Here is a 16,257-nt window from a genome sequence, read left to right on the forward strand (position 1 = left end):
CATAACATGAGAAATAAAATAACAATTAGAATGTACAGTTCTTTCCATTAAAGAATCTTAATTTATGTTTTCCAGTAATTGTTTACGTAGAATAATAAAACATGGTTGTGATCGGGATTACAGCATGATTAATTCTCCTGCTCCTGATCGAGTTTGTGAGTGGAATGCGGCCAGATTTAGTAGGTGGATGGTCTCGGAGCTAGCAACCAGAACAGCGGAAATTGTTAGAAAACATCCTTAACAAATTATGTTTTTAGTTGTTTCAAAATAACAAATTATGGCGGAGGTTGACCGTGCTTGCTTAGATGCGCCGCGGAGCATTCTAACACCCCCCCAACTTTGCTCATTGCCGGCTAATCATGTGATCGCAATTATTTGGTGTTCCGGACGCTGACTCTCTTAGAGCCATTAAATCAATGCACCCCAACAGGCGCACCGATTTAAAGCAAGAAATAATGTCATTCTTGCTGACTGAGGATTTTTTTAAAAAAAAATTGTAAATAAATTTATAATCTAGCTGTGGTTTTTCCTAATTTTTATAAAATATATAAAGTATTTTTTAATATTAAGTAGAAGTCCTTGGACAACTTCATGCAATAATCTCCGCAATATAATTTTAAAAATAGACAATAAAAAATATAAAAAAAAGTATGATAAAATAAATTATAATATATATTAATTATATATTTTATCAGAAAAAAAAAAGACAGTTTTCAGATACAAAAAGATAAGATTTTTGAATTGGATAAAAATTTTGAAGAAATATTATCATTAACTAATAATCATATAAAGATTGTCTAAATATTTTTAAAAAAATTAAATAATTGAGATAATTTTTTTTTTTAAAAATATAAATATTTTTGTCACTCAATGTATATGAAAAAAAAGATTAACTTTCATGTTTTTCAAAAACTACAGCGACATAACATTTAGATAATTTATTAATAAATTAAATTATTAAAATTTAAATTGATATCGATGGTGGAGCAGTGAATATGATAAAGAAGACGGCAATCATGATAGTGGCGAATAGAGTAGCAATAATGATAAAAATAAAAATTATTATAAAAAATATATTTTTATTTTTTTAAATATTAAAAAATATTTAAAAAAATATTATAATTTTATAATTAAAATAAAAAAAAAAATTAAGAACAGACGCTAAACAGGCACCGAGGGCCACGTCTTGCGTTAGGTCGCTGGCGCGCCGTATCAGGTTGAAGCGGGACACGATTTGCCGCCTCATCGTCTTACTGCGTTACGCTGCACCCCTGGAATGGCGCAAAGTTCTCGATGATCGCATTAAGTGCTTTCGGTTCTCTCTGGTTTCCACTGAATATTCGCTGCATTCTCAAAATCCCCAAAAAGGACCCAAGAAAGAGAAGCAAAGCAAAGGGGCAACAAAAATCCTATTTTTACACTCCCCCTTCTTCTCTCTCGCGTTCTATCTGAGGTCTGTTGCGGAGTTCCGATGGCGGAAATGTAGCGGAATCCCGCGAGGAGAAGGGCTCCTGGTTCCGAAATTAGGTGGTTTTTGTTCTCTTTTCTTCTTGGGTCGGAGAGATGCCGATGATCCGGTACCAGATAAGGAATGAGTACGGATTGGCGGATCCGGAGCTCTATGGAGCTGCGGAGAGAGATGATCCCGAGGCGCTTCTCGAAGGGGTCGCCATGGCCGGCCTCGTCGGCATCTTGAGGCAGCTCGGAGATCTCGCCGAGTAAGTGTCTTTTTTACTTCTCGAGCTTCTCGCGTGTTTCTTGAAGCTTGGTGCGTGGATTTGGTGTTGGTATTCTGGTTCTTGGAGGGAAATTCAGGGCATTGGGGTTTGGTTAAGATATTGGGGTAGATTCAAGCAATGTGCGTGCTTTTATTTCCGTTGAGAGCCAGTATAATTGAAAGAAAGGGGATAATTAGGGTTTTGGGATTTGTTTGGAGAGATAAAAAATGACGGGTTTGGGTTTGTGGAAATTTTAGTTGCTCTTTCTTGCTTGATCTATTAGGAATCAGTGGATACTGTTGGTGTTATTATCAATTTAGAATTTTTTATGACACGGATTTCCTTTTTGAGCAAAATAGTGATAAATGGATGTATCAAGTGGAAGAAGTTACAATTCATAACAAATGGAATAAAATAAAATGACTTTACATGCATCATGATTGACACAGATAAAAGGTAACCATCCTTCCATTTCCATATCGCTCTATGCTAGCTGAATTGTTTCTTATTTAGAGTTCTTAGGTTATGTGCAGAGAGGCATGTTAAGAGTTAACATGATTTCTAAGACTTCTGGTTGTTATGCTACTTACATTGTCTGCTTTAAAAACTGAAAAGTTCTGGTTGTCTCTCTTATCTGTGAAGAATCTGTCTTTCTCTCTCTTGTTTTTGGTAAGTTGGTTTTTAATGCTTATAGAGACCATATGCCATGAAGAATTAGTTTATAAGGCTTATAGAAACCATCTCCCATAAAGAATCTAATTGCTGTAACTTGCTATAATACACATCAGCTATTTGTTGCACTTTTGTGATACAAACGGATCTTTGACTCAAGATTCCACAATCTCAGTATTGTGCAATTACGTTGAGGCTTATGTTAGGAATGAACTCTATAGATAGAAAGGCCCCAACTCAAAGGTTTGTGGCATGGCACTTTTGAGTGTTATGTGGCATGGCACTTTTGGTGGAGCTATATCAGAGTGAGATTATAGGAGTATAATAGAATTATGGAAACAAATGACTGATGGAGTTTTTGGAGAGTAAAGGATAAGGGAGAAAAAGGATGGAAATACCCAATGACAAATTGGCAAGCCACCCAAGAGTCATATGCAAAATCAGCATCATGACTTGAATGAGGTGGTCGCTGATCAGCTTGCTTGGAATCAGCACCAAAATGCCTCCAAACTCTTAATAAATTATTAGTAAAGCAGGATTTTGGTGAAGTATCAATACACCCACCATGAAAAAACAGTAGTGCACCCCATGTTCAATATAAAACTTTTGCTACCTGAAAGGAGTACCTGCCTCTAATTGTAGCCTTCTAAGACCCAGGCTATGTAGAAGGGAAGAAAAGGACCAGATAAGAATCAAATTAATGTCCCTTTTTGGTTCAGGAACAGAGTTATCATGGGAAAGTCAAGGAGGAACAACTTGGGCTTAAAATGGAAAAATAGGAATAGCTTTTTTCTACCATTTTTTTGGAATAACTTTATCCAGGTCTAGTGGAAAAAAGTACCTCTCTAAATTCCATTTATCTATGATCAATTGGTGCGACAAACTGGAATAAATCAGAAAAAGGTGGGCTACTTCAAACATCTATGGGACCTTGGCAGCACAAAACATGAGAGAGAACTAGAGCTAGTTCAAAGAATGAAATGGCATAGTAGCACTTCCAAATGTGATGCAGAAGCATGAGTAAGACTGCCCAAATTTTATGGTTAACCACTAAATTTTTTAAAAATACTTGTTATATGTTTGTTATGTGAAACATCTTCAAACTAGAAGTTAAAAATGGTAAAAGCAATATACGATACATATAAAATTGTACAAATTATCAAAGGACTATACTTGATAAAAAGGGAGCTGTCAGACTCAAGAGAGATGTGGTGGAGTGAACTCTAGATTCTGAAAGGCACATGACCAAGGTAGATAATTATCACTACTTAGAAAATGGATGGAAGACCAAAAGATTCTACCAAGCACTTGAATGTATATAAATATACAATAGACCATGGCAATACAACTAATGACTAAGAAACAACAAGAAAAGGAAGACAGAAAAGGGATGCATGTTATCAAGTAGGCAGATGAGCAGAATATCTGATTCACAAGCAGTAGAGGGAAAACTATTGTAAAAGCAAGACAGGCTATGAGGACCTAAAGGGCACAGATAGTTCAGATTGCATCTGATACTCATATTTATTGGGTAGTGGGTACTTCTAGGATGCATGTTAGATACTTATTTTAACTATCATATTTTTGAAAATTTTAAAAGGGCTTCAGATACTTTCCGGATATGCTTGAGTTCGATTCCTCTACGGATGAGGGGGGGGGGAGTATTTTCTTACATCCTTTTTATGAATGTTCACACCATTTATTGATGAAGGGTCAATTTTGGAGTTTGTGATGGTGATATTACTACATGGAGTATGGATTATGGTTTACTAATTTGAATGACAACTAAATGATGGAGTTTTTGAATGTTAAATGCTATTATATAAAGTATGGACTATGTTATCGAGTTAACCTACTATGCTTTACAGATGCTTTTTAACTTATATGCCAAAAAAAAAAGTACTTATTCATGGTTGTGTGATTATATTCTAGCCATAATGTATCCTGCTTTTTCAATTTTTTCCATATCTGTAGATTCATATCATGTAATATCCCTTTCCCCTCTCCATTCCCTGTGCTCCATGGACAAGAACACTATTTTTTCTGTGGAACTTAAGGTAATTCAACCTACAAAGAGAGAAAATCAGTTAGCTGAAAAAATTTCCATCTTGACATCACCTTTTGCTTTCCTCTGCCTAGTTCAAGATTGTAACAGATCCTATACTTTCCAGTTATTCTGAATATTTTAGTTTCTCTTCCTTGTAATAATGGTAAGGTTCCATTACTAGCTCTGCTTACCATATGATAGACAATAATGATGAGATGGCAAACTTTTGAATTGAGAGTGTGGAGTTCTTTCTTGGTCTATTTCAATAGCTCCTATCGTAGTTAAATGCATTACATTTAGATACAGACAACACATAAGAGGCAATATAAGTAGCAACCTGGTGATCTAAGTTAGGTATGCATAGGTTCTCCTTTTCATTGTGAAAGGATGTTTCTGCTTGAGCATCTTCATGGTAGAGATGGATCATGCGGACATAATAACAAGATGGAATTTAATCCCAGTTGTGTTGAATTTACAGTTCCGTGTGATAAGAACTTATTATGTCCTTTGCTTTTAAACAGTCATTCTATTACTCAATTTAAGAGTTGATCATATGTGTATCTGCATTTTTTTTCTATTGTTTCCAAGACATAAAGCTGACATGCATTTTGGTCCTCCCTTTGTCGCCACATGATGAAAATTTTATAATTTGCTCACAGTTATGTTGCATTATTAGTCACTAATCTAGGTGGTTTTGTTGCTTTTCGGCCACAGGTTTGCTGCAGAGATATTTCATAACTTGCATGAAGAAGTGATAGCCACTGCTGCTAGAGGGCACGGGCTGATGCTTCGTGTCCAGCAGCTAGAGGCAGAGTTTCCATCAATTGAGAAGGCCTTCTTCACTCAGATTAATGATTCAAATTTTGCTTGCAATGATGGTTAGTGTGTGTTTCTAAAATTCTTTAAGAATGCTAATCTGTTGTTGTATTTTTAAAGTCACAAACAAGGTTTAAAAACTTGGATCTGTTTGCAGTTCGGTTAAGCCAATGCAGATTTGGTTTCAGTAGTTTTAGGAAATAACCACTCAAATTGTTAAAAAAGAAACTTAGCTATGGATTACTGTTTCGTATCTTTTCTCTTAACTGATTATCCTGAAACATTAAAAAAATTCCTTGAAAGCCTCTACATTTTGGTTCATGTATATTCATATGATTGTTGTTAATGTCGTCATTCTGTAGGTATTGACTGGCATTCTAATATTGAAATGGATCAGAATCTAATCACACGAGGAGATATGCCTCGTTTTATCTTGGACTTTTATGAAGAATGTCATGGTCCACCTCGATTATTTACACTGGACAAGTATGATGTTGATACTATCATCTTATCTGCTTTTGTGATATTTACAAATTTTGTCTGACGACTTGTCCTTGGCCCTTTAGGTTTGATGTTGCTGGTGCTGGGGCATGTTTAAAAAGATATTCTGATCCCTCTTTCTTTAAGATGGAGTTGCCCTCTTCTAGAATGCTGGAAATAGAGCTTCCAAGAGAAAAGAAAGCTCGTAAGATCAAGGTAACATTTTAGAAAATAGATAATGACATATTTGCCATGTTAGGCTTGTGATACAGCCTGTCTGGAGTACTGTGAGAAATCTTTTGCTATATTTTGTAGTGTTGTCTTCTTCCTCTGGTTAATGCATTACACTTTAGTTGACTTTCTTAATCATGTAATCACCTAACTTTGGTTCAGATGGTATGGTCCTTGCTGCTTTAGGCAAGGGGCAAGGGGCAAGGGGCAGGGTTTGATTCTGCAGCATGTTGGCCCTTGCTTCAACCCCTGATTATAGCAAGCCCGGTACTGTGAGTAGTGGCTTGGTCTGCCTAGAGGCCTGGGCTTCAGCCTGGGCAAAAAAAAAAATCTTTGTTTGTAGTGTAGACAAGGGGCCTTCATAAACCTTAAATAAAGAGTCCGTTCATCTTCTTCTTGTCTCCTTTTGTTTTCTTTCTTCTATGAACCCTCTCTCTTTGAGGACCCTTGATTAGATTAGGAATAAGGTGAGGTGACATCCATAGCTTATACTCTCTTCACAATGGTTGAAGAACGATGTTGCCTTTGACTTTTGGAATAGAGTGGAATTGATTGGGGAAATATAGACTTAGGTCATGCATGAAAGTTATAATAAGTTTAGACATCTACAGTGTCAGGTTTTGATATGGGGGCAATTTGATCTACTCAAGTTCTTGATTTTTCTTGAGGACTTCATGTTTGTGACATAACTTTCAAGGATGAATGGAAATTAATGACATATGTACCATGGATTCTGGTGCTCTCTTTGCCTTGGAGGCAGAGAACTCATGATTCAAACATCATTTAGTTGTGCTTTTGTTTTTGAGGTGTGGCAGCTTGGGCATGAGCACATTTTGTCTTCTGCTTAAATTGATGTGTTTGTTATATGTTCTGTTTACCTGCTTTCCAAGAGGGAGCAACTTCCTTGACACATTTTTATTGATTGCTTTTATGTGCTTATTTTAGAAGCTGAAGGGGCATGCTGATTACTGAAGGAAAATGGTCATTATTCTCAATGATTTTCTCTGTAGCAAAGTTTTGGCAGTTAAGAGCATAACTAGCTAGAAAATTGTCCTGCAATTATCTTATATGACAATTGGGCAGCAGAATGCTATCTAGTGATGGCAGCTTTAGTAGATTATTGAAACTGCTGACACTATACTACAGGATAATTTTTTTTTTCTTTTGGAGTGATGAAAAGAAAAAAGCCTATTAACTGAATTGCTAGAGTTAGCTAGACTTTCACAACTAAAAGTAGCTCATGAGGTTGATACTTTGGGCAACCTGAGGTTGATCTCATTTGAACTCTGATTTTTTCCATTTTTTCGTCCCATTGCATGAGGTCCTACTGGGTTGCTAGTTCTTGTGACTGCCTATTTATGGGTCATGGGGAACTTATGTTGTCCAGTTGGACAGATCCAAATCAAAACTAACCACAAAAGTAGCAGATTGTGAAGAATGTAGTGATAGTAAGATTGATTAGTTGTTTCTCTGCACCTTGGTTTGCAATCTGCGTTGGCCTTCAAAGAACAAGATCGTTGTTTGGAGTCCCACATGCAATCTGGTGTGAAGTGTGGAAAGAGGGCTTTGCCCTACTTTATTTGTCAGTGTTTAAAATAATCTTGTCAGTTTGACCATCTCTGAACCTGCCATTCTGCATATCACTCATTTGTCCAGCCAATTTTCATCTCCAGTCCAACCTCTAGCATTTTTTGTGTGCCTTTTGGACCTTTATATGACCATCACTTGTTCCTGTTGATTCTCTTCTGTCTCTTTGCTTGAGGCCAGATACTGTACTGATGTTGAGAACCAATTAGTCTGTCAATTGGCAATCTAGAATTGTCTTTTGTGTCCTTTTTTTTTGACCCTTGCTTAACCTAGAATACCAAGAAGAAATATATTCTTTCTAACTCAAGCAACAACCTGACTTCCTGGTGGTATTTCATGATGTTTTGGAGGTTGTTTGGCTTTGTAGCCATCTTCCCTATCAAAGAGTTGCCTTTGATGCTCTTTTTGTGCTATACTATAATCACCAGTAATAAATATCAACAATTACACCAGTAACCCAACCTTTCATGAACGGACAAAATGTTCATGTGTTATTGGGATGAAGAGCAGATGGCAGGGTGTAAAGGTAGGGAATCAATACCCTTTATCTCCACATTTACAAAATTTCCTATTTGAGGAATGCATTGAGATTTTGATTATCACTTTGATAATTAGTTTCATCACAATGTGTATCTCTTCCTTAGTGTTGTCTATTTAGCACATTGTGGACTTAATAAGAAGACCGAATCCATCATATTCTTTCACTGTTTATGAGGACGAGCTGTTGTTCTATAATTTGCCATTATCAAGACGAGGTGTATATGTGTGGGAAGTGAGAGGGAAGAGCAAAATGCTGGTATGTATTTTGTGCTTGGTGTTATTTTAATGTAACCATGACTCTGTGCAGGGTTATAGCTAATTGTCAATGCATAATATCAATGTACTTGCAATTTGCAAACGTTCCATCACTAACTCCACAAGTTAGTGGTCTGATTATTAACTGGTTGCTTTGGTATAAAATTTGCAAACCCCCAATGGCTTTGAAACTTGAAAGATGCCAGAATACAGCAAATGTGTTTTTCAATGGTCATAATGTCTCCAAGAATCTTTGGCTTGGGTGTTTGGTGGGAACAAGAAGCTTTTTGAACGTACAGTATTCGAATATATTATTATCACTGTAAGGTAACCAATGGGATATGATAGAGATTATCTGTAAGGACCTATGGACTGTACCATGCCCGTTTTAGTTCACTTTAATACAGTGATCTTGCATATAATTTTGCTAAGTCTGTTGATTATATTATTATTTTGTTAGAAATTCTTATGCGTTAAGATACCATTCTTTAAAATAATATGTGCTAGTCTCATCTCCATTTTGACATGATTTATTTTTATAATTTGTATTTTCTGAGAAACTTTTTCATGTTAATGAGATGTAATAGGAGCTATTCTATTTCCTAACAGTCCTCATGTTGTCTCTTCCCTTCTTTTTAAATTTTTTTTTCTTCATTCTTTTCTACTTTTTATAACATACCTGTATCAACCACTTGGTTTAAATTATCAATTTCTTAAAATTTGAAAGGAACCTGCTTCATCATTTCTCTTTCAGAAGGGTTCACGGTGGAAGAATGGTCAAACACTTGAGTCCTTATTGGCACCCCATGCTGACTCTGAGTAAGCGCCTTTTTTATTTCATCTACAAGCTGATCTTATTATCATACATAATGTCAATTTATTGGCTTAACTTTATTATTGGTGCATACAGTTTGCAGCCCATATCTTCTGACCAAGTTTCTGAGAAAACTTTGAGGCATGTGAGATTGAAATCTAGGCACTTGAATGGTATGCGGAGAAGCAATGAAAGATGCTTAATGGAGCATCTACTTGAAATACATTCATCTGAGCAGAACATTTTGTTTGGAAATTCCATAAGCCACTCCCACGTAAAGGTAAATCCAATTGATTCAAATGAACCAGCTTCTGAAATACATGAAATTGTAGTTGATGCTTTGGCTGATCGCACGTTAGTTGGAGACCTAAATCCAATTCAGTCTCCTATTAAAATAGAAGTCGCAGGGTTGTCTTCATATGAATTGGAGACTCAGAAGATAAAGAATAAAGAATTGTCAGAGGCACTGCATGACTCATTTGGTGAAATAAGAATGACTGACTCAGACTATCCTGTTGTGGAGCAAAAAGAAATGTCCACTGAGTCTGGATATAATTCAGAAGGCAGTGTTGATGGTGATGTATCTGGTGAACCTGAAAAAAGTTCTCCAGCACCTCAGGTGGTCTGTCAGAACAAATTGTTGGGTAATGCTGAAGGCATATCAGAATGCGGTGTTGATGGCTATAGGTCCGATGACATTAGTAGTGAGCTGGATAATTTTGTGGATGCATTGAATACAATAGAATCAGACATAGAAACAGATTCTGAAAGCGGAGCTAAAGCTGATCCATGTGTCTTCGACATGGAATCTCATGGAAAGGATTCTGATAGAAACGAGGTACAACAGGTGTTGCAAGTTCAATTTTCAGAACCAGATTCTGTTGATAACTCTACCAAATCAGTGAGCTCGGATAATATGTTTACGAATGAAATTACAAGTATTTCCGACTCAGATTCAAGTAATTTGACTGTTGCACAGCCAACTCAAAAGAATATGGTTTCTTTTGATTTGCCTGCCAATTCAGAAGTATGCCCTGGTAAAACCTTTGAAAAGACTACCAAAACAGATTTTGAAGATGCAGCAAAATCTGATCAGGGTGTCTTCAACATGGAATCTCATGGAAAGGATTCTGATGGTAACGAGGCGCAATGGGAGTTGCAAGCTCATTTTCCAGCACCAAATTCTGTTGATAACTCCACTAAATCATTGAGCTTGAACAATATGTTTAAGAGTGAAACGGCTTGTGTTTCTGACTCAGTTATTAGAACTAGTTCAATTGTTGCAGAGCCAATCCAAAGGAATATGGTTTCTGTTGATTTGCCTGCTAATTCAGAAATTTGCCCTGGCAAAACCCACGATAGAACTCCTGGAGAGCTCTGGCAAAATAACTCTACCAAATCATTGAGCTCAGATAATATGTTTAAGAATGAAATTACAAGTATTTCTGACTCAGATTCAAGTAGTTCGACTATTGCACAGCCAACTCAAAGGAATATGGTTTGTTTTGATTTGCCTGCCAATTCAGAAATATGCCCTGGTAAAACCTTTGAAATGAGTACTGAAACAGATTTTGAAGATGCAGCAAAATCTGATCAGGGTGTCTTCAACATGGAATCTCATGGAAAGGATTCTGACAGTAATGAGGTGGAACGAGAGTTGCAAGCTCATTTTCCAGCACCAGATTCTGTTGATAACTCCACTAAATCATTGAGCTTGAACAATATGTTTAAGAGTGAAATGGCATGTGTTTCTGACTCAGATATTAGAACTAGTCCAATTGTTGCACAGCCAATCCAAATGAATATGGTTTCTATTGATTTGCCTGCTGCTTCAGAAATTTGCCCTGGCAAAACCCATGATAGAACTACTGAAGAGATCTGGCAAAATAACGAGGCTATGGAACTTAATTCTTTGGATCATTTTGTATCTAATTCTTGTGTTATAGATTCAACTTCTGTTCTTGTTAGCATTCATCCTCAATGGAGTACTTATGTATCCCAATCCATTACCAGGGAGCAAAATGGCTTACCTTTAGGTAATGAAGCACTAGATGCTAATGAAGCCACCAAATATCTTGATGCTAATTTATGATTCATCTTCTGATAGCAAATGCTATGATAAAAACTCCATGAACAAATATAAAGACTTGAACATGGGAGACAAACATCAGGTGCTGGTGTTGGCTGCCTGTCAGCATGGTCTTTTTTCCCATAAAAAGAGGAGTCTTGATATTTGATGTTAACATAGCATTGCTATTTTCAGAATTGCTGAATACTTTAACATTTCTTTTGATGCTTTACTGTATGTGATATGGCAGGTTTTCCTCTTGAGAGTGATCATCCTGAAATGCTCCATCCTGCAGAGCATGTTGAAGAACTGATTTCAGAAGATATAGCAGAATCATTTGACATGCCTGATCACCTTTCTCAAATAGAATGCAGAAGTATGTTGAGAGAAGCTCCTTCAGGTTGTATTGAAGACTTATTGATTTTATTACCTGCATCTGTAGTAGGAGAGTCACAAGAATCAGTGGAACCTGATACTAGGGCTTGTTCAGGTGTTGGCAAATCACCAATCATCTCTGCTTTTTCCCCTGCCATCAATTCTATTACTTCACATCTTGATGGCTTGGTTACAGATCTGGAAAATGGTGTGCAACCTGAAGATGCACATGCAGAGAGATCATCTGGCGTTGTGGAAGACAGTCATGACATAGCTGAAGAGTTCGATGGTAAGTTTCTTGCAGAGCACAGACCTCTGAACTTCCTTCTCAAGAAAATGATGACATGGTGTTTGAAGAATTTTTAAATAGACAGAACTCATTTCTGAAGTTCTTCTGCATTTTATTTAATATGACAGGTTCATGCCTTGAGACTAAAGATGAAGATGTTCCTGAAAATAGACGTCCTTCAGACTATACTGTAGAGCTAAATTCAGAAGATAAGGCAATCACACTGGACATGACCAATCATCATTCCCAAGCACGAGATGAGTGTACTCTTGGAAAGGTTCCTACAGGATTTGGAGAAGACTTAACACTTCCTTCAAATGGGTGCATAGGAGAGCTGCATGAATCTATGAAACAATATACAGAAGCTTATTTAGGTGGGAACATATCAGCTACCATCCCTTCTTTGTCCCCTGATATCAGCTTTACTGTTCACCTTGAAGACTCAGCTGCAGGCATGGAAAAAGTAGCTGCACCTAGTGAACATTTAGCATGCTTGAGTTCAAGCCTTGAAAATGCTGAAGAAATGGCTAAGGTTAATATTTCAATGCCCAAGACACTGTCCCCTGAGTTGGAGTACTTTTCTGATGCTGAGGAGCCTCAAGAGTTCCCTCATGTGGTCTCAGCAGGGTTTACCCATTTGTATTCTGTAGAAGACACCTGTCCTACTGATGTGCAGTTGCAGTGTAGTGTTCCCAACCATGAGTTGATTGAATGTCCCATTCCTGTTGATAATAATTTGAAATTGCTAGATGAGCCCACAGAACATCTCTCTCAGGAGAATACACTGCAGACAGGAGGGCCTGCACAGTGTGATGACCTGGCAGCTGAGAATGCAATTTTTAATGATAACAATGGTAATGCACGTCCTTCTTCAACCTATACTCCAGAAACATTAGGCCTTCTAGTAAAGCCACAAGAAAATAGTATTCCTGATGATGCCTTTCTGTACCAGCACGTAGTGGAGAACCAAGAGACAATTAGTCCAAAGGACACAACAGCATTGGATTCTCAAAGCACTCCGCACTTGACTCTTCCTTCAAGTGAGGAAGATCAACTTGTGTCTGCTCCTACTGCTTCCAACCCTGAGTTATCCATTTTAGATTCATCTGATCCATCTGCTTCTGGATTACTCAGTGGTGTTTGCCAAACAAAACTATCTGAAGGTGTCCAAAAAGATCTGCATTCTGATAACAATGAAGTAAATTCAGGATGTTCCTCAGAAAGCAAACAAGATCTTAGTTTAAGTGCTTTGCCACATGGTGTTTGTGAAAGTGCAGAAGAGAAGCCTCCAACTATTCATTTCCTTTCAGAACCAACAATTCCACTCGAAGAAGCAGCCTCCAAATCACAGGTTGTCAGTGAACTGAATGTGTTCCCTGTACATCAAGAGGGTGAGCATCTTGATCCAGGCATTCCAACTAGTTCTATTGACCTTAATGATGAACTTTCAGAACCAGGGCCAGAACAGAGGTCCCATGACTCTGCTAGTGATGGAGATGTTAGTGAGTTGGATATATCACCATTGAACAAAGCCATGTGTGGGCAAGCGGAGCCAGAAACTTATGTTTCTTCTGCATGCAGTTCTGCAGGTATCTCAAGTTCTTTGGCTTCTAATGTTTCAGCTGTCACATTACCACCCTTTGCAAGCTTTGACATTGCCGTTTTGGAAACTTCTTCTCAATTGCCCTTTGAGCCACGGTTTGATGAACCGGCCTCCAGTTTTCCTTTACAAGGTGTCAAAGAACCACCTCCGCTTCCCCCACTCCCCCCACTCGAGTGGAGAAGGGGGAAGCTTCAACTTTGCCCTCTATCATCAAGTGGAAATTTATTTCAATCTCTGAGTGGAACAAATTCGCTAATGGCAGCATCAGCTGCAGATTGGAAGCATGGACATGGTTTATTGGAAGATGAAGGTGAAATGGTTAAGCTGGCAAACGAAGTTGTTGTTATGCCGGTGTTGGAAGCTAAGAGTTCTCAGCATGATTTGTTCAAATCAGATGGAGAAAAGATGCATCCCTTTAGGTTTTCTGAACTGCCACCTAGTGCTGGTGATGAGAGTTATCAACATGATGCTTCATTTTTGGAGGGGAAAACTGTGCATCCTTCCACCCCTTCTTTAATAGTTCCAGTTGTAGAAAATGAGAAGCAACTATCCATTCATGATGAAGTGGGGGAAGTGATGTTGCAGCCATCAAACCCATTTGCATCATTATCGATATTGGATGATAAGATCTCTCAGCATCCCACAGTATTACATGGAGAAATACTACAGCCTTCAGAGGATGCAAGTTCTCAACGTGATTGGTTGCTAACAAGTTTAGAGTCGGAGACATCTCAAGAGTTAGGGCATGGTCACTTAAGTTTAGACAGAGAGACTGTGCAGCCTTTGAACCCATTCTTGGTTGGATCAGATAGAGAAGATGAGAAGCATCAGCATGGCTGTGGAATTTGTGGAGGTGAAAATATGCAGCTTCTGCAATCATCAATGCGAATACCAACAACAGCACCTGAGTTGCCTAAGCTTGGTTGTGTAACTTTGAGGGAAGAAAATCAATGTTCTCAATTTGATGTTTTACCACCACCAGATGATGAGAACTTAAATGTAGAGCCTCATTCCATTCGTAGTCGGCTGAGAGATCCTCTGATTGAGGCTGTCGCTGCTCATGATAGAAGCACGGTAATAATTGTTTACTGCAGCAGGCTTATATTTCTAAAAACCTATACCAGATAAGAATTCCATAAGATTTTTCCACCCTGTTATCTTGTGTTTCAATGATTTTGCAGATGAGAAAGGTATCAGAGATGGTTCTATCTTCCAATAAGCCAAAGGCAGATGAAAGGGATTCATTACTAGAGCAGATAAGAAACAAGGTATGTTGCACTTAATGGGATTTCCATTTCCTTTCCCTTTTTTCAAGGGCCACATCTGGTTCTCACTTCAAGATTACTTGTTCTTTATCAGTCCTTTAACCTGAAACCATCAGTTGTCACAAAATCAAACGTCAAGGGTCCTCCAACAAATCTAAAGGTTGCTGCTATCATAGAGAAAGCAAATGCAATCCGCCAGGTTGATCCTTGACCAACAACCTAGAAATTAAATCTCTCTCTCTCTCTCTCTCTCTCTCTCTCTCTCTCTGTGTCTAACAATCTTAGAAACATATTCTTGGTATAGGCATTTGTGGGAAGTGATGAAGACGATGATAAAGATACTTGGAGTGATTCTTAAGCATGGACCATTTCTTGAAACTATTACAGTGCAGTTTGAGTGATTAGTAAGCACCAATCACTTCTCGAACTTTTGGAGCTTTCCATATCAGAAACATGCCAATCATGTGAGTCTTCCTTGAGCTATACCGTTGTTGAACTGACAGAAATGAGATGCATCAGTGATAACAAGGCATAAACCAAAGGATCACCACAAAAGGAAGTGGTTTGGTTCATGTGTATATATTGTGATGTATATAATATTCTTTTTGATCTTTTCTTCTGTGTCAAAATGTATTCTTTAGTCAGCTTGTATTCACCAGTGAGGGCTATACAGTGAGGTAAGGCAGACCTTGCCCTTGTTGCTCAATGTAATTGCAAGTGATAAAATTTTTGGTGTGTAGATTTTGTAGGCGCTTAGATCTTTGGAGTTTATAGAGCTCCTCTTGAGTCCAGTATTTCCTGGTTTTATGCAGGTCTTGTTGCCCGCCAGCGCAGACTTAGTGCAGTATTTATGTGACCAAAGGTTGCGGAAAATTAATGTGCACTGCAGATTTCATATCTGGTTCCTCACTTTCAGCTTTTGCACCAGATTGGAACCTTAGAATCTCAGAGCTGCAATTAACGATGCAGACTGTAACTTTAAAGTCAGGTGAGCAATAGGTGCTTTGTGAGCATTGGGAGGTTAAGCATTAGTTCACATATCTGCAGGCTGGACTCATTTTGATCTTACTCCAAGTTATCTATATATCAGAAATGTTTTCAGCAACAAACTGAATCACGTACAGCAAATCACAAGCATAACTAGTATATGTTCAAACTGGTCTCGGCACTGGGTGTGTGGGAACTTGTATATGTTTGAACTAGTGTCGGAACTGGCTATGCAGGGACTACCATTGATCTCACCATGTCTGAGCTAGTCTTTAGACGTTGCATGTTGTCAGGGGGTATAAGGTTTCGATTGATTTGTGATCAATTTTCATATCAAATTGATTTGAATGGGTTTTTTAAAATCGAAATCGGATTGACCATAAAAAAATCTGTTCAAAATGAACTGAAAAATTTTTCGTTTGGTTTGATTTATTGGGTTTTGAGTTATTGGGCTTATATCAAATATATAGTTATAGGATGGGTTAAATAAGCTGCTATTCATTTTAATTT

General features: G+C 37.7%; 1 protein-coding gene across 3 annotated transcripts; it reads left to right on the forward strand.

Moving 5' to 3' along the window:
* The first annotated feature begins 1,250 nt into the window (after positions 1 to 1,250).
* On the forward strand, positions 1,251 to 15,486 carry LOC105052256 (uncharacterized). Of its 3 annotated transcripts, none has more exons than XM_010933015.4 (12): positions 1,252 to 1,718; positions 5,152 to 5,315; positions 5,616 to 5,739; positions 5,820 to 5,949; positions 9,101 to 9,165; positions 9,257 to 11,196; positions 11,479 to 11,718; positions 11,800 to 11,892; positions 12,021 to 14,569; positions 14,677 to 14,763; positions 14,855 to 14,959; positions 15,065 to 15,486. In XM_010933015.4, exons 1-12 carry the CDS (start codon positions 1,564 to 1,566, stop codon positions 15,116 to 15,118), a joined length of 5,706 nt encoding a protein of 1,901 aa, XP_010931317.1. In that variant the 5' UTR covers positions 1,252 to 1,563; the 3' UTR covers positions 15,119 to 15,486. The 3 variants fall into 3 exon arrangements, with proteins under 3 accessions (XP_019709007.1, XP_010931317.1, XP_019709008.1); XM_019853449.3 differs by having other exon boundaries at positions 11,479 to 11,628; positions 11,719 to 11,892; XM_019853448.3 differs by having other exon boundaries at positions 1,251 to 1,718; positions 11,479 to 11,892.
* The last annotated feature ends 771 nt before the right edge of the window (positions 15,487 to 16,257 follow it).

Source organism: Elaeis guineensis, chromosome 10 (assembly GCF_000442705.2).
Source record: "Elaeis guineensis isolate ETL-2024a chromosome 10, EG11, whole genome shotgun sequence".
NCBI lineage: Eukaryota > Viridiplantae > Streptophyta > Magnoliopsida > Arecales > Arecaceae > Elaeis > Elaeis guineensis.

Coding starts and splice junctions, on each gene's coding strand:
- LOC105052256 (XM_019853448.3), top strand. CDS start 1,564: ATGCCGATGATCCGGTACCAGATAAGGAATGAGTACGGATTGGCGGAT. Junction 5,950..9,100: donor AGAAAGCTCGTAAGATCAAG/GTAACATTTTAG, acceptor TTTCTCTTTCAG/AAGGGTTCACGGTGGAAGAA. Junction 9,166..9,256: donor GCACCCCATGCTGACTCTGA/GTAAGCGCCTTT, acceptor TGGTGCATACAG/TTTGCAGCCCATATCTTCTG.